The sequence below is a fragment of the Macaca thibetana genome, chromosome 3 (genome assembly GCF_024542745.1).
Source record: "Macaca thibetana thibetana isolate TM-01 chromosome 3, ASM2454274v1, whole genome shotgun sequence".
Taxonomy (NCBI): domain Eukaryota; kingdom Metazoa; phylum Chordata; class Mammalia; order Primates; family Cercopithecidae; genus Macaca; species Macaca thibetana.
In genome coordinates this window covers 133,030,933-133,053,134 of record NC_065580.1, presented here as the reverse complement: position 1 = coordinate 133,053,134, position 22,202 = coordinate 133,030,933, and the positions used below count along the sequence as shown (strand labels likewise).

General features: G+C 39.7%; 1 protein-coding gene across 7 annotated transcripts in view; it reads left to right on the top strand.

The window, feature by feature from the left end:
* Positions 1–22,202, top strand: part of AUTS2 (activator of transcription and developmental regulator AUTS2) — a 1,206,807-nt gene that overhangs the window by 531,804 nt on the left and 652,801 nt on the right. For 6 of the 7 annotated variants that reach the window (XM_050783556.1, XM_050783558.1, XM_050783557.1 and 3 more), the window contains 2 exons: positions 2,843–2,944; positions 19,797–19,832. In XM_050783556.1, coding sequence (XP_050639513.1) covers positions 2,843–2,944; positions 19,797–19,832 — 138 coding nt within the window. Of the gene's footprint in view, positions 1–1,751; positions 1,840–2,842; positions 2,945–19,796; positions 19,833–22,202 lie in introns of those variants that run through there. The other variant, XM_050783561.1, reaches the window with a different exon arrangement.

The following is a 22,202-nucleotide window of genomic DNA, read 5'->3' as shown; positions in this document are numbered from 1 at the left end:
CCGGGCGTGGTGGCTCAAGCCTGTAATCCCAGCACTTTGGGAGGCCGAGACGGGCAGATCACGAGGTCAGGAGATCGAGACCATCCTGGCTAATACGGTGAAACCCCGTCTCTACTAAAAAAAAAACAAAAAAAAACCTAGCCGGGCATGGTGGCGGACGCCTGTAGTCCCAGCTAGTCGGGAGGCCGAGGCAGGAGAATGGCGTAAACCCGGGAGGCGGCGCTTGCAGTGAGCTGAGATCGGCCACTGCACTCCAGCCTGGGCAACAGAGCGAGACTCCGTCTCAAAAAAAACCAAAAAACAAAAAACAAAAAAAAAATCTTGAAGCACAGAGACGGTAAGGGTGAACATTCCAGACAGAGGGAATCTCGTGTGAAAAAAATTACAGAGCAGGAATGGACAAGAAAAGTTCCGGAAATGAAGACAAGGTGATGTTCATTTTAGATTAAATCTCTCCTTTATTATCAGTATAAAATTGAAAAATTGGGGAGAATGACAATATTCTGAACTTTTATTCCATAGTAATAGCAAAAGCCTCATACAACTTGCATCTGAATTAACTTAGAATGAGGAGGTTTAGCATTAACTGAGGAGAAAACTAAGTACTTAAGAGCTCAGGAGGATACAAAGTAAAATTAACATCAATTATCTGGGCTCCTTTACAGAAGACTTCCTGGAGAAAGGGATTTTAGAAGAATGTGATAAAAGTGAATTTCTAGAAAGCTTGATAGCAAAAAAGAATGCCTTGTTTTGAAGACATGAGGGAAGCTGACTCTGTGAATAGTATGACCAGAAGTGAGGTCTGAAATGTAATCTTTAAAGACTACAAGGAATGTTGATTCAGCCTCACTCTCTATTCATCTTGGTTTCATCTTCCCCTTGGCACCATAGCCACTTGAAATCCCTGCAGGCAAAAGTTTGCTACTTATTGCCTGTTCTATTCTTTGAAATTCCCTCCTGTCTAGAAAAATGGCGCTTATGTTTAGTTTGAGATTTTCCATGTTTTCATTCATGCACCCATCTCTAATGTTTCTTGTTATTGTCTCCCCAAAGGAACTCTGTTTCAAATGAGACTGCTGATCATTTCCCAGTATGTTGCTTTTTCTGTCTGCTTTCTGCCTTTCTCTTCACTGGAGTGTCTTTCACTGTCCTCTGAGCCATGAGTTTAATCTACTTTCAAAATCCAAGGCTTCAGAAATCACTTCTCTGAACCTCCCTGGCTACTTTTTGGTTTCATTGAACATGTATCTCCTTGTGGTGTTGTATTTGTTTGTCTTGTGCTGCCTTTGTCTTGTTACATTGAAAACATTGTCAAGGGGCTGTGACTTGTAACCTATATACTACATTGCTTGGTGTTTCTGAAAATGTGGTTGGTGATGATATTGTAGACCAATGCTCCATGTATTTATGACTTACAGTCTCATATAGACGGATGGTTTTCAATTTTACGTCTTTATTCATTTTTAATGGAAAACTGGAGCTTGTTAAATGTGTAGAAACCACTAGAATATAAACTTCATGAGAGGACTTCTGTTTTGTTTTTTTGGTGTAGTAGCATATCTTCAGCACTTATTTCTAGCCCAGATGTGGCACTTAATACATTATTTGTTGAATAAGTGCTGATTTAATTTACTTAATCTGTAGGTCTTCATTGGTTCTTTTAAATATCCAGTAAGAAGCCTCCAGGATGTTATCTCAATAAACAAGATCATTAGGTGTCATCCCACTGTTTGAAGGATAACATCGCAGCATCTCATCATTTTTTTCCTAGGAGAAGAAAACTTTCTTTTATTTTGCTCTGATTTGTTTCTTTTTTTGCGACAAGACAGAAGAAAAAAGGTAAGAAATCATAGTTGGTGTAATCTCACTTCAGCTTATTCAATTTTTTGGTGTTTTCATTACTGAAAAAAAATTGCAGTGGAACAGAAGAAAAAATTTGATGGAAAGACTACTTTCTAATTTATGGACCTTGGTTTGGCTTTTTAGATGTTTATTTAAGGCTTGCCCACTCTTTTCTCTACATTGACATTTCATGGTGAATATTTTGTTCATTCTACCCTGTGTTTTTTCTATGGCAGCTCGCCTGGCAGTATTCAGAAACAGAAGAATATTAAAGATCAGAACCTTAAATTGTTCACTTTTTTTTTTTTTTTTGATGAAGTCTCACTCTGTTGCCCAGGCTGGAGTGCACTGATGCAGTCCCAGCTCACTGCAACCTCTGCCTCCTGGGTTCAAGTGATTCTCCTGCCTCAGACTCCTGAGTAGCTGGGACTATAGGCACGTGCCACCACGCCCAGCTAAATTTTGCATTTTTAATAGAGACGGGGTTTCACCATGTTGGTCAGGCTAGTCTCAAACTCCTGACCTCGTGATCCTCCTACCTCAGCCTCCCGAAGTGCTGCAATTACAGGCGTGAGCCACCGTGCCTGGTTCTTCACTGTTGACAAGAATCAAAAACACGAACTAAGAAGGAGACCGCTGCCGGGCGCGGTGGCTCAAGCCTGTAATCCCAGCACTTTGGGAGGCCGAGACGGGCGGATCACGAGGTCAGGAGATCGAGACCATCCTGGCTAACACGGTGAAACCCCATCTCTGCTAAAAAAAAAATACAAAAAAACTAGCTGGGTGTGGTGGTGGGCGCCTGTAGTCCCAGCTACTCGGGAGGCTGAGGCAGGATAATGGCGTGAACCCGGGGGAGGGGGAGCTTGCAGTGAGCTGAGATCCGGCCACTGCACTCCAGCCTGGGCGACAGAGTGAGACTCCGTCTCTCAAAAAAAAAAAAAAAAAAAAAAAGAAGGAGACCACTAACTTTTTCCTTTTTCCTCTCTTCTTTTGCCTTTAGCTCAAGCCAGGACAGAACAGCTGCAGGGACAGTGACAGTGAAAGTGCCAGTGGAGAATCGAAGGGCTTCCACCGGAGCAGCTCTCGGGAAAGGCTCAGCGATGTAAGTTTAATTAAAAATAAATAAATAAATAAATAAATAAATAAATAAATAAACCAAAACCACTAGGCCACACACACACCATTGGTTCAAGTCTGAATTACATAACTTTCCCTCATCTTTACAATTTTTTTGTCTACCCAAGCATTGCGGTTCACATTATCTTTGTATACCTATGTGAGCATTGTAGTTATGGTGTCATTCTAAAATGTCGTTTGAGCAAAAATGTATTTTGACGAATCATGAGGTAGGAGGAACTATTTGTTACCTTAGAAACAGCAAGGCCGGGCATGGTGGCTCATGCCTGTAATACGAGCGCTTTGGGAGGCTAAGGCAGGTGGATCACCTGAGGTCGGAAGTTCGAGACCAGCCTGACCAACATGGAGAAACCCTGTCTCTACTAAAATTACAAAATTAGCCGGGCATGGTGGTGCATGCCTGTAATCCCAGCTACTCAGGGGTCTGAGGCAGGAGAATCACTTGAACCCAGGAGGTGGAGGTTGCGGTGAGCTGAGATCCAGCCATTGCACTCCAGCCTGGGCAACATGAGCGAAACTACGTCTCAAAAACAACAACAACAACAGACGACAAAGAGGAATGATGATACTTTTATTATCTGTTGCAACTGAAAGAAGTAGTCAAGTAGTGCTGAGACTGAGAAATGACATCATTTAGCTATGGGCTTTTTGTAATTTCTTCACTTAAGAAATTGTTAACAATCCCTGTCATTTTTATTCCTGCTGGAAGTGATGACTAACCAGCCACTTACTTGGCAAGATGAGGAATTAAATTTCCTGATGGGGCTGGGCACAGTGGCTCACACCTGTAATCCCAGCATTTTGGGAGGCTCAGGCAGGTGGATCATGAGGTCAGGAGTTCGAAACCAGCCTGGCCAATATGGTGAAACCCCGTTTTTACTAAAAATACAAAAATTAGCTGGTCATGGTGGCACATGCCTGTAATCCCAGCTACTTGGGAGGCTGAGGCAGGAAAATCTCTGAACCCGGGAGGCAGAGGTTGCAGTGAGCCGATCTCTTGACCTCGTGATCTGCACACCTCGGCCTTCCAAAGTGCTGGGATTATAGGCGTGAGCCACCACACGCCCAGCATTCTTAACTCATCTGTGCTTCAGGAGCAACACTTGGAAATTCTTTTGTGAAGTGGATCAAGTAAAGAGAATTTTTTTTTTTTTTTTTTTTTTTTGAGATGGAGTCTCGCTCTGTCGCCAGACTGGAGTGCAGTGGCCTGATCTCAGCTCACTGCAACCTCTGCCTCCCGAGTTCAAGCGATTCTCCTGCCTCTGCCTCCTGAGTAGCCTGGATTACAGGCACATGCCACCCCACCCAGCTAATTTTTGTATTTTTAATAGAGACAGGGTTTCACCATATTGGCCAGGCTGGTTTTGAACTCCTGACTTCATGATCTGCCACCCCAGCCTCCCAAAGTGCTGGAATTAGAGCTGTGCGCCACCACGCCTGGCTTAATTTTTCTATTTTTAGTAGAGACAGGGTTGCTCCATGTTGGCCAGGATGATCTAGCATTAACAGAGTGAGAGAGTAGTATCATGAAAAAAAGAGAGAATACTTCAGAGTGTCTGAGTATTAAGAATAAATAAAGGATATGTAATGAGGAGCAAAATCCTTTATTTTCTCCTTTTTTTAAAAAAAAAAACACCATACTTTAAAGCAGTGTGCTGTTCATTATAAAGTGCAAGATGATTCATTGAGTTCCAGAGAGAAAATATTAGTACATTTTTTTTCTTAGAAAAAGAAATTAAACTTTACTAGTATTCAATTTAATGAGTGGGGAATAGTAGTTGTCTATAATTTTTAAATACATGGATCTAAGGAGTGTATATTCAAAACTTTTTTTACTGAGAGATGTCTACTAACATAAATGGTTGGAGACTACTGTAGCACACTGAGCAGTTCTCTATGATAATACCACATCCATCTCTCCATCAGCCAAGGTATACAACTCCGAGATACAACTGCCTTCCTGCACCTCTCATGAAAGTTTGTGAGGTTTATGATGAGATGTTGTATGATATTCTGAATTCTTATAGGAATTAAATGGAATAAAGTATAATTATTTTTATGTTATTGTAATATATTAGTTATAGATAATTACCTCCCCTTCTTCTGTGGTATAATATCAAATTATATAAATAAAGAGTACTAACAGTCTTTTATTGTGTGTGTGTTTCTGTGTGTAAGAATATGTTTTATTGTGTGTCTATGTGTTTGATTAATTTTGTGATAGAGCTATACAATCATAAAACCATGACAACTTTTCTTATCTAAGTTGTTAATGCTTAAATAGCTGTTTTTGTGAGATTTTTGTTACACTTTTAATGTAAGATCTCATTGACCCTGGAAATTATTCCAGGGTTAGTCAGTCATATTTTCTTCATAGTGTAGAGAAATGAAAGCCATGTTAGTTTATGGGACTAGAGCTGCCATTGGGTCTTTTGGCTTGTTTCCTGTAACTCACTTTCTGTTAGATAAAAATAAATTGACAAAAGACATTCCATATTCATGAATAGAAAGACTAAATATTATTAAGATGTCAGTACTACCCTAAGCTATTTATAGATTCAGTGCAATGTCTATCATAATTCCAACAACCTTTTTTGCAAAAATGGAAAAGCAGATTCTCAAATACATATGAAATGGCTTGAGGCCTTAATAACCAACACAGTCTGGAAAAAGAACAAAGTTAGAGGACTTACACTTACCAACCTCAAAACTCACTGCAAAACTACAGTTAATCAAAACAGTTTGGTACTGGCCTAATATTAGACATACAGACCAATGGAGTAGAATGGAGAGCCCAGAAGGAAGCCCAAACTTATATGCCCAACTGATTTTTAACAAGAGTGCCAAGACACTTCAATGGGGAAAGAATTTTCTCTTCAACAGATGGCGTTGAGACAACTGGATTTCTATGTACAAAAGAATGAAGTTTGACCCCTACATCGTACTATGTACAAAAATAAACTCCAAATGAATCAATGACAAAAATTTAAATGTGAACACCATAAAACTCTTAGAAGAAAATATACGGGTAAATCTTCATGGCCTTCAGTTTGGCAGTGGCTTATTAGATATGACACCAAAAGCATGTACAATGAAAGAGAAAATAAATTGGACTTCATCAAAATTAAAAATTTCTGCACACCAAAGAACATTATCAAGAAAGTAAAAAGACAGCCTACAAAATGGGGAAAAGATTTGCAAATCATATAACTGGTATTTGTTATACAGAATATATAAAGAACTCCTACAACTCAATAATAGTCAACCTAATGCAAAAATGTGCAAAGAATTTGAGAAATATTTCTACAAAGAAGTACAAAGAAGAGGTACTTGAAAAATGCTGAAAATCATTAGTTATTAGAGAAATGCAAATTAAAACTATAACGAGATTATCATTTTATACCTAGTAGGATGGTTACACTTTTTAAAAGAGAATGAAAAATAAGTGTTGGCAAGGATGTGGAGAGGTTGGAACACTCATACATTACTGGTGGGAATGTAAAATGATGCAGCCACTGTAGAAAACAACTTGGCAGTTCCTCAAAAAGCTGAAACATATAATTACCATATGACCCAGCAATTTCACTTTTAATACCCCAAAGAATGGAAAACATGAACTTAAACAGAGACTTGTAAGCCAGTGTTCACTGCAGCATTATTTATGGTAGCCAAAAGGTAGAAACAAACCATGTGTTTCTCAACAAATGAATTGATAAACGAAACGTGACAGCTTGGCTGATATGCACACAATGGAATATACTCAGCCATAAAAAGGATTGGCATTGTAATATATACTACAGTATGGATGAACTTTAAAAATATCATGCTAAAGAAAAGCAAGACAAAGAAGGACAAATATTGTGTGATTCCACATATATGAGGTATCTAGAATACGCAAATTCATAGAGACGTAAAGTAGAATAGAACTTACCAGGAATTTGGGGGATGGAGAGTGGGAGGGAGAAAAGCTATTGCTTGACAGAGTTTCTTTTTGGGGATGATGATAATGTTTTAGAAATAGATAGTCATGACAGTTGTTCAATGTTTTGAATGTAATTAATGCCACTGAATTACACAATTAAAAAATGGTGATCTGTTAAAAAATGTAAAAATGATTAGGGCTGTAATAACGCTTATTGTGCTTTCACTCTGTTGAAAATATGGAAAATAGTTACAACTTTTACCATCCTTGTCTACTAATTGTGTCACCTGTGTCATTTCTGGTCCTGTTTCTATTGGTTGTTTTTTCTCTTCATTATGGATCATATTTTCCTGCTGCTTTGTATGCCTGGCAATTTTTCACTGGATGCCAGACATTATAAAATCCTGTCAGTCTTAAGTCAGTCAGTGAGACACTTTCAATTCATATTGTTTATTATATTTAAAAATTATGGCCGGGCGCGGTGGCTCAAGCCTGTAATCCCAGCACTTTGGGAGGCCGAGACGGGCGGATCATGAGGTCAGGAGATCGAGACCATCCTGGGTAACACAGTGAAACCCCGTCTCTACTAAAAATACAAAAACTTAGCCGGGCGAGGTGGCAGGCGCCTGTAGTCCCAGCTACTCGGGAGGCTGAGGCAGGAGAATGGCGTGAACCCGGGAGGCGGAGCTTGCAGTGAGCTGAGATCCGGCCACTGCACTCCAGCCTGGGTGACAGAGCGAGACTCCGTCTCAAAAAAAAAAAAAAAAAATTATGAAAAAAATTTGTGGACCTATAGTAGGCATATCATTCATTAATTATTAACATTCATACTTTTTGCAACATTACTAAAAAGGAAAGAAAGAAAATTGATCCAAAAAGTGGACATTAAGTGAAATGTTTTGAGATCCTTAGTAACATTTCCCTCACACATGTGCAGGTCTGTGGTTGCAGAGTCCTGTGTCAAACACTTCTTTCTTTTTTTTTTTTTTTTGACATGGAGTTTCGCTCTTGTTGCTCAGGCTGGAGTGCAGCAGCATGATGTTGGCTCACTGCAACCTCCACCTCCTGGGTTCAAGCAATCTTCCCGCCTCAGCCTCCTGAGTAGCTGGGATTACAGGCGCTTGCCACCACGCCCAGCTAATTTTTTGTATTTTCAGTAGAGATGGGTTTCACCATGTTAGCCAGGCTGGTCTCAAACTCCTGACCTCAGGTGATCCACCCGCCTTGGCCTTCCAAAGTGCTGGGATTACAGGCATGAGCCATCATGTTCGGCCGAGATGAAAGCTTTTAACAAGTCGGCCCACAGAATGATTCTTTTGGATACCAAAGCAACACCTACCTGTGCAATATTTTAGAGAATAAAGATGCCCCATTTTTGCTTGAAAGAGAATTAACAATTAATTTATTTTTTACTTTTATTTTCGTTTCCTGGGTATATGTGAAGGTTTGTTACATAGGTAAACTCATGTCACAGGGGTTTGTTTACAAATTATTTCATCACCCAGTACCCAATAGTTATCTTTTCTACTCCTCTCCCTCTTACCACCCTTCACCCTCAAGCAGACCCTAGTGTCTGTTGTTTCCCTCTCTGTGTTCATAAGTTCTTACTATTTAGGTCCCACTTGTAAGTGAGAACATGCGGTATTTGGTTTTCTGTTCCTACGTTACTTTGCTGAGGATAGTAGCCTCTAGCACTATCCATGTTCCTGCAAAAGACATGATCTCGTTCTTTTTTATGGCAGTGTAGTATTTTTTGGTTTATATATACCAAATTTTCTTTATCCAGTTTGTCATTGATGGGCATTTAGGTTGATTCCATGTCTTTGCTATTGTGAATAGTGCTTCAGTCAACATTTGCATGCATGTGTCATTACGGTAGAATGATTTATATTCCTCTGGGTTTATATCCAGTAATGGGATTGCTAGGTCAAATGATAGTTCTGCTTTTGGCTTTTTGAGGAATCATCATACTGCTTTCCACAATAGTTGAACGAATTTACACTCCCACCGATAGTTTATAAGTGTTCCCTTTTCTCCGCAACCTTGCCAGCATCTGTTGTTTTTTGACGTTTTAATATTAATAATAGCCATTTCGACTGGTGAGATGATATCTCATTGTGGTTTTGATTTGCATTTCTCTGATCATCAGTGATATTGAGCTTTTTTTGTATAGGCTTGTTGGCTGCATATATGTCTTCTTTTGAAAAGTATCTCTTCATGTTCTTTGCCCACTTTTAAATGGAGTTGTTTGGTTTTATCTTGTAAATTTGTTTAGCTCCTTATAGATGCTGGATATTAGACCTTTGTCAGATGCATAGTTTGCAAACATTTTCTCCCATTCTGTAGGTTGTCTGTTTACTCTGTTGATAGTTTCTTTTGCTGTGCAGAAGCTCTTAAGTTTAATTAGATCCCAATTGTCCATTTTTGCCTTTGTTTGATTGCTTTTGATGACTTTGTCATGAAATCTTTGCCCTTTCCTATCTGCAGCATAGTATTGCCTAGGTTGTCTTCCAGGATTTTTATAGTTTTGGGTTTTACACTTGTCTTTGATCCATCTTGAGTTGGTTTTTGTATATGGTGTGAGGAAGGGGTCCAGCTTCACTCTTTTTTTTTTTTTTTTTTTTCTTTTTTGAGATGGTGTCTCACTGTGTCGCAAGGCTGGAGTACAGTGGCACGATCTTGGCTCACTGCAACCTCTGACTCCCTGGTTCAAATGATTCTTTTGTCTCAGTCCCCCAAGTGGCTGGGATTACAGGCATGTGCCACCACGCCCAGCTAATTTTTGTATTTTTAGTAGACAGGGTGTTTTACCACATTGGCCAGGATGGTCTCAAACTCCTGACCTCGTGATCTGCCCACCTTGGCCTCCCAAAGTGCTAGGATTGCAGACGTGAGCCACTGCTCTTGGCCCATCTTCAGGCTTCTTTAATGCCTATCAGAGAGTGAGAAGGTGGAGTCAAAGACTACTACTGGCTTCTGTTTTGTTTTACTTTTTTTTTTTTTTTTTTTTTTTTTTTTGAGACCGAGTCTCACTCTGTCGCCCAGGCTGGAGTGCAGTGGCACGATCTCTGCTCACTGCAAACTCTGCCTCCCGGGTTCACGCCATTCTCCCGCCTCAGCCTCCCGAGTAGCTGGGACTACAGGTGCCCGCCACTATGCCCGGCTAAGTTTTTGTATTTTTAGTAGAAACGGGGTTTCATCGTATTAGCCAGGATGGTCTCAATCTCCCGACCTCATGATCCACCTGCCTCAGCCTCCCAAAGTGCTGGGATTATAGGCATGAGCCACCGCACTGGCCCCTGTTTTTTCTTTAAAAATCCCCTATTCTTATTATGCTTATTCTTTCACTTCATTAAACATATGGAAAATAGTTATTACAGCTTTTACTGTCCTTGTGTACTAATTTTGTCACCTGCGCCATTTCTGGGCCTGTTTCTATTGGTTGATTTTTCTCCTCACTGTGGGTCATATTTTCTGGCTTCTTTGTATGCTTGGCAATTTTTTATTGAGTGCCAGACATCATAAAATTTTCCTTGTTGGGTACTGGGTATTTCTAGTTTCTATAAACATTACTCATTTTGGCGTACAGTTTTGTTATGTAGACATGTATGTGTGTGTGTGTGTGTTTAATGTTTGCTTTTGTACTTTGTTGGAGAAGACTAGAACAATCTTTAAAGATAATTTTTCCTCCATGCTGACTGAGTACTCTGCCTAATCCCTAATGTCTTACAAGGTTTTTCCACTGTGGATTGTGGGAAAACAAACTATTCCCTGCCTTGTGTGAGCTTTGTAAGTTCTTCCTCCTCCTTTCCAGTGGTTGTTTTCCTTGCCTCAGGTATTTTTCTCTCACAGATGTGCTGATTAGTCTTCAGGTGGAAACTAGAGGGGAACCTTCTGCAGCTTTCATGATTCTCGCTTTCTGTGATGCTGTCCTCCTTATCCTCTGCCTTGGAGTTCCAGCTGTCTTGGCCTCCCCTTATTCTCAACTCTGTCTTTAAGACTCAGAGATTCCACCTGGGTCACCTCCTACCCCTCAATGCTGTGGCATGAAAACTCTCCAGGCAGTGAGGTGGGAAAATTTTAAGGGTCACCCTACTTTTTTCTCTTCTCTCAAATATTATTGTCCTTTATCTTACCCAGTTTCTAAAAACTCCTGTTGCATACATTTTGTCCAGTTTTTTAGTTGCTTGAGGTGGGAGAATACATTCAGTCCCTATTAGTCCATCATGCCCATGACTCGTTTTTCAGCTAAGATGAAAATTTCCGTCTGCCTTTTCACCCATTTTAGTGATATTTTTAGGAGCGTTGGCAGTTGAGACTTACTGTCAAGTGAGGTTAATCAAAATACTATATTTTTCCAGCTTTGTTTTTTTGAATTGGTTAGGCCAAAAGAATAAGAATAAAGAATTCCAGTGTAGCTGGAGAATTTGACTCATGGGTGAGGCTTAAAAACACCAAATATGCGGCCAGGTGTGGTGGCTCACACCTGCAATCCCAGCACTTTTGGAGGCCAAGGCAGGCAGATCACTTGAGGTCAGGAGTACAAGATCAGCCTGGCCAACATGGTGAAACCCCGTCTCTACTAAAAATACAAATAAATTAGCTGGGCGTGGTGGAGCATATCTGTGCTCACAGCAACTTGGGAGGCTGAGGCAAGAGAACAGCTTGAACTTGGGAGGTGGAGGTTGCAGTGAGCAGAGATTGTGCCACTGCACTCCAGCCTGGGTGACAGAGTGAGACTTAAAAAGACTTTTTAAGACTCTGTCTTAAAAAGAAAAACTCAAATTTGCTTTGCTTTTCTAAATTATGTATTACCAGACCATGTTGCCAGGAGGGAATAATTGGCCACAAGAACTTTCAGATTGTCCACATCAAGGAGGTATAGTAACTTGTTTAGATTAGTCACTAGGGAAGAGGTAAGGGGAATAATTGAATACATATTTAATAAATGTTTACGATGAGTTATTCAAGGGGAAAATATTGCTTCCAACTTAAATAGAATTTTGTAATTGGGGAAGTTTGTCAAAAGTTAGGAGCAAAACATGCTTAAAAACTTTTAATAAACAAGCCTCAAATTATGAAATGTTAATGGGCATTTATTACAAACAGGCCAAGATTTAATAGAAGTTCTGCTATTTATTGTGTGTGACCTTAGGCAAAGAACGTGACCTCTCTTCCCCGCCAAGACGGAGTCTTGCTGTGTCGCCCAGGCTGGAGTGGAGTGGAGTGGAGTACAATGGCGCAATCTCAGCTCACTGCAACCTCCACCTCCTGGGTTCAAGCAATTCTCCTGCCTCAGCCTCCCGAGTGGCTGGGATTACAGGCATACACCACCACGCCTGGCTAATTTTTGAATTTTTAGTAGAGATGGGGTTTTACCCCGTTGGCCAGGCTGCTCTCGAACTCCTGACCTCAGGCAATCCATCCACCTCAGACTTCCAAAGTGCTGGGATTACAGGTATGAGCCACCATGCCTGGCCTTGTTCACACTTTCAAATCTTCCTACCTTTGCTTATTCTTTTTATTTATTTAAAGTGGATTGCAGTGGCATGATCTCAGCTCACTGCAACCTTGACCAGGGGGTTCAAACTTTTCTTGTGCCTCGGCCTCCCAAGTAGCTGGGACTATAAGCATGTGCCACCATGCTTGGCTAATTTTTGTATTTTTAGTAGAAATGGGGTTTTGCCATGTTGACCAGGCTGGTCTTGAGCTCCTGACCTCAGGTGATCCACCCTCCTCAGCCTCCTCCCAAAGCCCTGGGATTATACACATGAGCCTCCACGCTTGGCCTGTTTTATTTCTGTTCTTTGTTCTTTGTTTTTCTTTTCGTTATGTCAGCCTCAGCCTCACTTCTACCAAACACTTCCCAATATACTGCGGAAGTAAACATCTTTAGTGCTATATTTAACGACTATATGAATATGACTCTTTTCACCTTTCTCTCTGAAAGAATTTTGGGTTGGGTTGTTAGTTATGAGAAGACAGAAAGACATTTGACACCTTTCCAGGGTTCAGATCGTTGAAGGAATTTAAACATCTCAGGAAATAATGAAAAGGGATCAAATTCTTATATGTCTAATGCTACACAGTTGTCTAATCTTATAATTCTGGTAGCTATTTACAGTTGAGACATTTTTTTCTACTGCTTTTTGACATACCCCTTCTCCTACTTCAAATCTCTCCTGGTCTTTGGGTTTTTATTGATTTGTCTATCCCACAGTGCCACTGTTCATCCATCCATGGCGCATCTTTCCTATTCTTTCTTCTTCCCTTCCTTCCCTCCCTCCCTCCCTCTCTTGAAATCTTTATTGAGGTTTTATTCCATGCCAGGTTGTTTCACCAGCTACTGTTAAGGAGGAAACTGACTTGAGCCACTACCATGAATGAACTTCCCACATTGTTATAATTAGATTAGGAAATCTAATCTCAACCTGACAAGGATTCTTGGTATTTTATTCCTCTCTTTTTAAAAAAAAATCTGTGCCACATTTCCCTTTTCCTTAACAGTTTGCTTATGCCTTTTTCCATTCCTGTCTCATATATTTATGAATTCTCCTGGATATGTCAGTATTTCAGTTGTCAGGAAGTGTCAGTCAAATTCCTTTCATTCATCAGGTATAGTCTGGGCATTTGAGGTTGAGTGGAGAACAAGATGAAGCCTCTGCCCTCATGAAATTTCCATTCTAGTGGGAGTGACAAATCTGTGAAGAAACAACTAAAATTCTTTCTAATACAGTGTTTTCTGACATAAACAATATGAAGTGTGGGGGTGTGTTGCCACTTTAACTAGTGTGATTGGATAAGGCCTTTCTGTGTAGGTGACATTAAAACTGAGGCCTAAATAAAGAAGAGAAGGTAGACAGGTGAAGATCTATGGGAAGAACATTTTGGGCAACAGGAGCAACAAGTTTAGAGGCCCTGATTCAGAAGCAGCATGTTATGTTTTAGGGTAAGAAAAATGGCTAATGTGGCTAGAGTAGAATGAAGAAGTACAGTGGCTGAACACGTAACTTCTAACCCATGCTAAGGTGGCTGGGTGTTGTATTAACTTCCTGGGCTGCTTTAATGAATGATCACAAACTGTATGTCTGGAAACAACAGAAATCTATTATCTCGCAGTTCTGGAGGCTAGAAATTTAGCATCAGTGTGTATCTGTAGGGCTATGTTCCCTCTGCGGGCTCTAGGGAAGAATCCTTTTTTTCTCCTAGCCTCTGGTGTCTCCCAGTGATCCTTGGTGTTCTTGGCTTGTAGATGCATCATTCCAGTCTCTTCTTTAGTTTTCACATGGCTTCTACAGCAGCCATTGGATTTATAGCCCATCCTAATTCTGTATGACCTTAATTTGGTTACATCTGCAAAGACCCTATATCCAAATTATGTCATTGTGTTAACTTCTCCACAGAAACAGAACCACAGCAGAAGATAACAGAACCAATAGAGAATGATTTATTTTGAGAAATTGGCTCACAGTTTCGGAGGCTGACAAGTCCCAAGATCTATAATCAGCAAGCCAGAGACCCAAGAGAACCAATAGTATAATTGTAGTCTCAAGACTGGCAGGTTTGAAACTCGTGAAGAGCTGATGTTTTTATTGTGCCTGAAGGCACAATAAAAAATTGATGTCCCGGGTCAAAGCCAGGCAAGAGGAATTCTCTGTTATCTGGGAGAGAGTCAGCCTTTTGTTCTTTTCAGACCTTCAACTGATTGGATAAGGTTCACCCACTTTAGGAGGACAACCCAGTTTACTCAGCATATCAATTTAAATGTTCAACTCATCTAAAAACATCATCACAGAAACACCCAGAATCATGTGTGACCAAATATCTGGGCACCCCATGGCCCAGTGAGGTTGAAACATAAAATTGACCATCACAATCACACTCTGGGGTTCCTGGTAGACGTAAACAGGGAGACATTGCCCAATCCATGACAGGTTATTATCTTAAAAACCATTGGAATATGTTATAAGGATTGGAATTGTAGTTCTCACTTTAAAATGTTTATTTTGCCTTTGATATGAGGAACTGTCCATGAAGATGAGAGCAAGAATGAAATCAGAGGTAGAAGCCAGAAGGCTGAGATGAGAGTTGGTGACAATCTGAAGTGGGCATAACAGAAGGTTGAATAATTGATGTTGGAAGTGACGTAGCATTTTCACACCTGATGCTTTTATCAAGTTGTTACTCCATTTTTACTTGATTTCTTCCAACAACTATATGCTTATTTCTCATTCAAATATATTTTGTGTGTGGTTTTTTGTTTTTGTTTTTTTGTTTTGTTTTGGTTTGGGTTGGCTATTAGTAATCTTATTTCCAAGGCACGTTTCTTTGGATTAAGATTTCAGGTTTTTAAAACACTACTGGAAGATCTGTGAATGAGCTTGTTTTGTGACCTTTGCAAGAAACTTACTTGTTCATATAATTCCTGGCATGGTCCTTCTCCTTTTTACTCCCAAGAGAGAAAAGCATAACATGAAGGTGGGTAGCCAGGGATGTTGAACACAATTAGTGATTTGGAAGAATTTTAAAATATTCAATTTAAATTAGCCCTAGGGTCAGAACACACATTCTCACCTAGGGGTGGAGTACACATGTGTCCTGTCTGTACTCAGGGAGCTGTAATAGTAGCCATGGCCTCTCTGTGTGGATTTATAATGAATGGAGCACATCTATTTTAGATGGATAATCAATTTTGAAATCCCTTGTTGTAAGTATGCTGTTAAAACAGAAATGTTAACTTCATGAGTTTAATGAGTAGCTTCGATGATAGCTTAGTGACAGAGATGGAAGGAAAGGCAAGCGGGGGGAAGTGAGAAGAGAACAAGTGTTTAATGAATATCTACTTGCAGACTTGAATGTCAGCAGCAACATTCTCCCTCCTGGAAAATGTCTTTCAACTGCGCATCCCATTACGTTCCTGCAGCTCATGGTAGCATGAAGATTGAGACAAAGAGTGTGCTTCTAAGAAAGCTCTCCTTTACAATATAATGAGATGGAGGTGGGTAATTTGCGGAGATCGCTGGAGCAGTGGTCAAATATGAAAAAAAAAAAAATCCAGCAGAATGAAAAGACCATGTTAAACAGGAGATGGCTTATAATGAGCCCGGAAATTGCATATTAGATAGCCAGCTGGCCAGCATTTCCTCATATCCCTGTCTTCTCATGCAAACCGCTGAAATGTTCTCCTACTCTATTTTCTCAACCTCTTAATAGTTCTCATTTCTACCTACTGCATTGAAAATATGAATGAAATGGCAACTCTACCACTTGAAGAAATAAGAATGAAGCCCTTTTCAGCAGAAGTATTTGCCTAAACATGGATGGATAATATTATTTCAAATGCTTTTGAAACCAAGGAAACTTCTGTTTCTTTCTTTAAAAAATCCTCTTAATTTTCAAGTCACAATTTGACTCACAGCCTTTTCAGTATTCTGTGGCCTCTTTTGCTATATAGTTTGGACAGACTTTGCTTGAAGTCTCCAAGCAAGAAAAATGGAAGCCCTCCCTTATTGGAAATTAACAGGGAGACTTGGCACGGTTCCTCATGCCTGTAATCCCAACACTTGGGAAGCTGACACAAGGCTCACTTGAGGCCAGAAGTTTGAGACCAGCCTGGGCAACATAGTGAGACCCTAACTCTAGGAAAAAAAAAAGTAACTGGGCATGGTAGTGCATGCCTGTAGTCCTAGCTACTCAAGAGGCTGAGGCAGGAGGATCACTTGAGCCCAGGAGCTTGAGGTTGCAGTGAGTCATGATCTTGATTATTAAAGAAGAGTTTTGTCAAATTGTTCAATAGTTAGGGTATTAGCACCTGTCTTCTTTCCTGGTTCTTTACCTTTTGGTGACTGTCTCTTCTTTGGTGACTGTGTCTTCTAAAATGAGAGAGCAGTACCAATCCCTAAATATACATCTGTAAGTGAATAACTTACAACACATTTCTAACAATATTACCGCTGTTTCTAAACATTCCTTTGTTTTGTTTTTAGCATGATCTGTTGTTGCCTGTGTTCGTGTAATTTCTGTCTTGGAAAATTATTGAAGCCACCAAATATTTGCAGCTATATTTAGATATAGACTTAGATTAGAAATATATGACAGAGACTCTTTTCTGGGCCTTTTTGATAGTAAGACCTCAGGGATATATGATAGTTGTTTTGAGCCTCAGCCAAACTGTGACTTCCCTGTGGCTGGTAACTTCTGTTATCTATACTTTGATGGTGGGGTCCTGTTGGTGACCAGGCGTAATTTCTCACTGAATACAAGGCCGTAGTCAGAATCTTGGGGTTGTAGGACTAGACAAGCAGAAATCTTTTTATTAAATAGATGTCACTCCTGTTGAAATTCTCCAGCTACGACTGAAGGGAGTTGGCAAGTAGCCAAGAAAAATGTGGTGGAAAGGGTGTAAGAGGGGAGGAAATGTCAATGCCATGGACATTTGGCAAAGTCGATCAGAAGAGGGCTTTTCTACACATGTGTTTTCTGCCAGATCCTGAAATCAAAACTGAATGCCATGCATCTTTTCCCTAAAAAAAAAGAAAAAGAAGAGTACACTGGGTTTTCACATGTGAATGGCTCCTGATACAAGAATCTGTATGCTTTCTAGCAAATGCTGAAACAAATTCCAGCGGACCTTTATGTATATGGGGATCTTGTGTCTGTGTTCCCTCGTGTGTCTGTGTTTGTGCCCGTGTCTGGGGGAGGGGGGTTATAAGGCAGGGTGCTTAAATGCTTTGTTGCATTATGTTAATTCCTCGGCAGTGCAATCAAATTCATGTCGTAATTAAAGCTGTCAGTTGGAAGGCAAGCCAATCGCCACGAAAACACAGCATAACAAATGAAGTGAAATGATTCTGCGTGTAGCTATACAATGCTTCGCCAGGCATGAAATTAAATAAGTAATTTGATGTTGACATCAGAAATTGAAATGATACCCACTGTTCCCTCATTCAGTCAGACCTGCATAAACAATAGCCAGAACAAATATGCACAACAAAGCCCTCTTCTCCACCCAGCTCCCTGAGTAATGTACAATATATATGCAAAATGAGCATAACAGAGCTTTCCGAGACCTGAAGGATGTAATTTTCTTTGGTATACAATAAGATGATATGTATGTGGGGGTAGGGAAGTGGGTTTGGTGGGAGTACTTCTCTTTCTGGGATAAAATACATTTGCAGGAAGGGAAAGAAATGAAATAAACAAATCCTGTGGTCTCTCTGAGTAATTCATCCTAAAATGAGTTTACTTCCCAGGGGTATGGCTCCAAGCTAGTGGAGACCTAACTTGACTTTTGCTTTCTTCTGCTGCTGCATGGAGGGCTGTGGGTGCTGGAAACAGGTGCTGCTGTCATATGGCTAGTCACTGGTATGAGAAATTGTCTCCATGACTACTGTGGATCTCCCTCCATACATTTACGGGATTAAGAATGCAGCAGGATTTTAAAAAACTGAGTCCAGTGAGCAAGATCACACATCTATGGTGCTTCATTCCCCTGAGTTTGTGTGAAACACTGAGACGAAGAAAGTTTTGCTTTGGGAGCTGCATTTAGGAATGCCCTGAAGCATACTCTTCTTGTTTGATGTAGATATAGTTGCAGTACCATATTTCCTCCTCAAAGAGCTTAGCATCAAGAAGAATCACATCTCCTGTAGTTTTGTAGATGTCAAATTCTCCTGAGCCATTTTTCTTACACATAATCCATCCATTCATTTATTTATACATTCATTCAACAAGTCCTTATTAAATGCATCCTGTGTGCAAGTCATTGTGTGAAACTCTAAGAAGCAATGATGAATAGGCCAGATGGTTATTGCTATCTGAAGTTTCCAGAGTAGGGGGCAGGACGTGTAGGCAGAAGAGTTAGCAGTGAACAGAGTAACTGTTGAATTAGGGCAGAGGTCATTTTGCTTCTGGGAAGGTGAAACACCCAACCCAAGCTCATCAGGGAAGAGGCCTGTCTGGTGCAGGGATGTTTAGCTGAGACCTGCAAATCTATTCCGCATTGCTTCATCTTCATTTCAAGCTTAATCACAAAGAGGAAGTGGATGCTAAAAATGAAATAATTTATAAGGAGAGGTTTTAGGAGAAAAAGCAAACAAAAATGAGAATCTCAGGCAAGTTTAAAATATGGTTTTTTTTTTGTTTTTTGTTTTTTGGCTTCTTTTCCCAAATAAGTGATGCCATGCATTCCTTTCAGAATGAACATTTTTAAGTTCCCTGTGTGTCAGAACTATGACAGCCTAAACTGGTAATTCTTGTGACTTAAACCCTTCAGAAAAATGGTGCTTTTCACTGCTCCTCTTGGCCCACACATTCTTTGCATTTTAGTCTACTAATTACGTTTACAAAATGTCTCATTTTTGAAAAGCACCGTGTGTGTACTAACTGGTGCCTTTAGGGAATAAACTGGCAAGTAGGTCATACACTGGAAAAGTCATCCAAACCCACTGGGCTTTTTATTTTCAAGTCAGTCTGGGCTTTTTCCTCTTGCCTGCCCCTTTGCGGCCACAAAACTGAGTAGCTTGAGACCAGGGCATTGAATGTCAGCAAGTCAGGGAGGCAAGCTGATGCGTGTCTGTTTAGTCTCAGTGCAGGGCGAAATGCCATCATTAATTCATTACCCAGCTGCCTGTCAAATAAATTGGCAATTACATCCACCGCAGAGGCTTGGAATTCAGTAAATAGCACGTTAGCATCTCTGAGTTGTTGAGAGATGTAAAGGGGAAAATTAAGCAACACGGTGTTTGTATCAGTAGCAGATGACAAGGGGCAGCATACACTGGTGATGCGATGTAGTGATGAAAAGCCTGCAAAGGGCTGGTAATGAGCTGTGTGGATTGGAACGTGTTAAAAACCATTGCTGATTTTCCACTTTTGTCTTTATGCTTTATTGCAGAGTTCAGCTCCTTCCAGCTTGGGAACAGGCTACTTCGTAAGTCTATCTCAACTTCCACATATGTGCCTTGCATTGCCATTGATTTCCTTCTATAATGAATGCTCATTGGGATATGGAAAAAAATCTGAGAATTTATCTCTCAGTCCTGAAGAGCAGACTGATTTCCATTCTTTATTAGGAATTGTTTTACTTTTAGAAGATATAGCCTGCTGGGCCCTAGGGATCATAAGTAAGTCCAAGGTATATACCTGGTTCCTAACACCCAGGACATTAGCTCCTTACCTGGCCACGTAAGGAGATACAGGGAACGCTGATTAGCTCGTACCACCATTTCTCCACAATTACTTTTTTAGTAAGAAGTGTCATGTGGGGGTTGGAATTCAGATTATGCATTGAGATACTGATTTCTTGAAGAATATCTCTTCATATAAAGTGAATTGTCTTTTTTTTGGTGGGGAGGACGGGGAATGGAGATAGTATTTTTTAATGAATATTTTCCCTCACAGTCTGGGTAGCTTGCCTTTAGGTTTTTCTTTCAGCAATAATTAAACTAATATACTTATTTTTGCTAAAATGCAAAGTTTATTTCTGAATCTTATTCTCTGTCCTTCAGGAAAGATGGCACTGGGGTGCCCTTCAGGGATTATCACAATATTGTAATAATCGTGAATCTAAAATTCATTCTCAAACAGCAGTTGTCACTTCATTATATTTATTTATAGTGAAATTATCCTTTCTGGATTTAGTGATCCTTTTCAAGATACAAATAAAAAAGAGTGACAAATAAGCATTATTTGTACAATAGGATAACATGTCAATGTAGAAGTCTGTTGTGATACTTAAAGGAACCTAATTGGTGTTCTAAGAGATGAATACTGATACAGTCATGCCTCAGCATTTTCTGAGAAAATAGTGAAATCAAGAAAATCAAATAAAGTGGAAAATAATTAATTCACTTTAGTTGCTTTTAACTTTTGTCTCCAATGCTAATTACTCTGGTTTTCTTCTGCTCACATATTTCTCTCAATACATTTACATTAAATGTATGGAAACGAGCATCATTTCATTAATAAATGAGTATTTTCCAAGCTTAGCAAAAGTGGCATTTTCTAGATGTTGACTTTTTTTTTGGTCTTTATCTATAATAGGAGAAAAAGTATAAGGATGATTTGGACCTGCTTAATACAGTTAGCACACTTACCCTTGCTCCTACTTATTGTGGCTGAATATTCATACTAACAGAAACAAGCAGGATACATTCAGTATCCTGCTTCAGCAGTCGAAATAACAGACGTAGCCCCATCTGGCATCTCTTCACACCAGGCTGGATGTGGGTTGAGATGCTGGAAGTAAAATCTGGAGACTGCAATATCTATTCTCCATCCAAAAGCTAAAGCCTCCCCCTTTGCTTTCTTCAGCAGAAAGAAGGCCAAAGCCACTAACTACCTTAGTCCTCGATCATTTCTATACTGAACATTCTATACCTTAGTCCTTGATCACTTCTATACTGAACATTCTAGTGTTTTTTTTATTGTCAGTAGGATCACCCTGAAAGAAGAAAGTCATTTCTCGAAACATTGAGATTTTCATTATGCTTTATGCAGTTATTTTTCTCTCTAGTTCCAAGAATGGTTTTTTTTTTATTCTCTAATAATGTATTCTTATGATTAAAGAGTCTTTAATTACAAGTCTATTGATAAAATGACTTTTACAGCACATTGGATGAGTATAAAGGTTTTTTCTTATTTTGGTGAAATTGCTGGTAGACTTACTTTGCTTACATAAAAATCTGTCATCTTACTAGCTTACATGGAGAAGATATATACCAGATGTATATTCAGCTTTCAACTATGACAAAAATGCCCTGCTAGGATGTGTTTCCAATAATGTGATTGTTATGTTATCAGAGTGCAAAATCCATTGATATTGTTGCCAAGTCCTCATGAAAAGTATCTTCTATTTCAACTTTCATTCCAATAGTATCACATGTAATAATTTCAGATACTAACTTCCACACTGGGGAGTTTCATACTTTTAAGTGGAAATCGTATGTGCACAACTTACATTAGTTCTTTGCCAACATATTATTTACACTGTGCTTTGTGATTTGTGCTGTCATAATAGCTTTTTACTTATGTCTATAAAGAAGGCTCAGCTTCAGGTAAGTGAAATGGTAATTTTTCAAGTCTATCCTTAATCCTCTTCAGCACGTCTTTGAAGTGTGGATGGAGGGAAATCACCTGCAGAGTCCATGAGCTATTAGCACAACTGAACCATAACATGAAATCTGGTATAAGAAAGCTGAAGGCACTTTTAACAATCTAGAACCGTTTTCTTGAACACTTTCCCATGCCCCAACTTCACAATCTTCCTTTGTTTTTATTTTATACTCCTCTACAGCTTTTG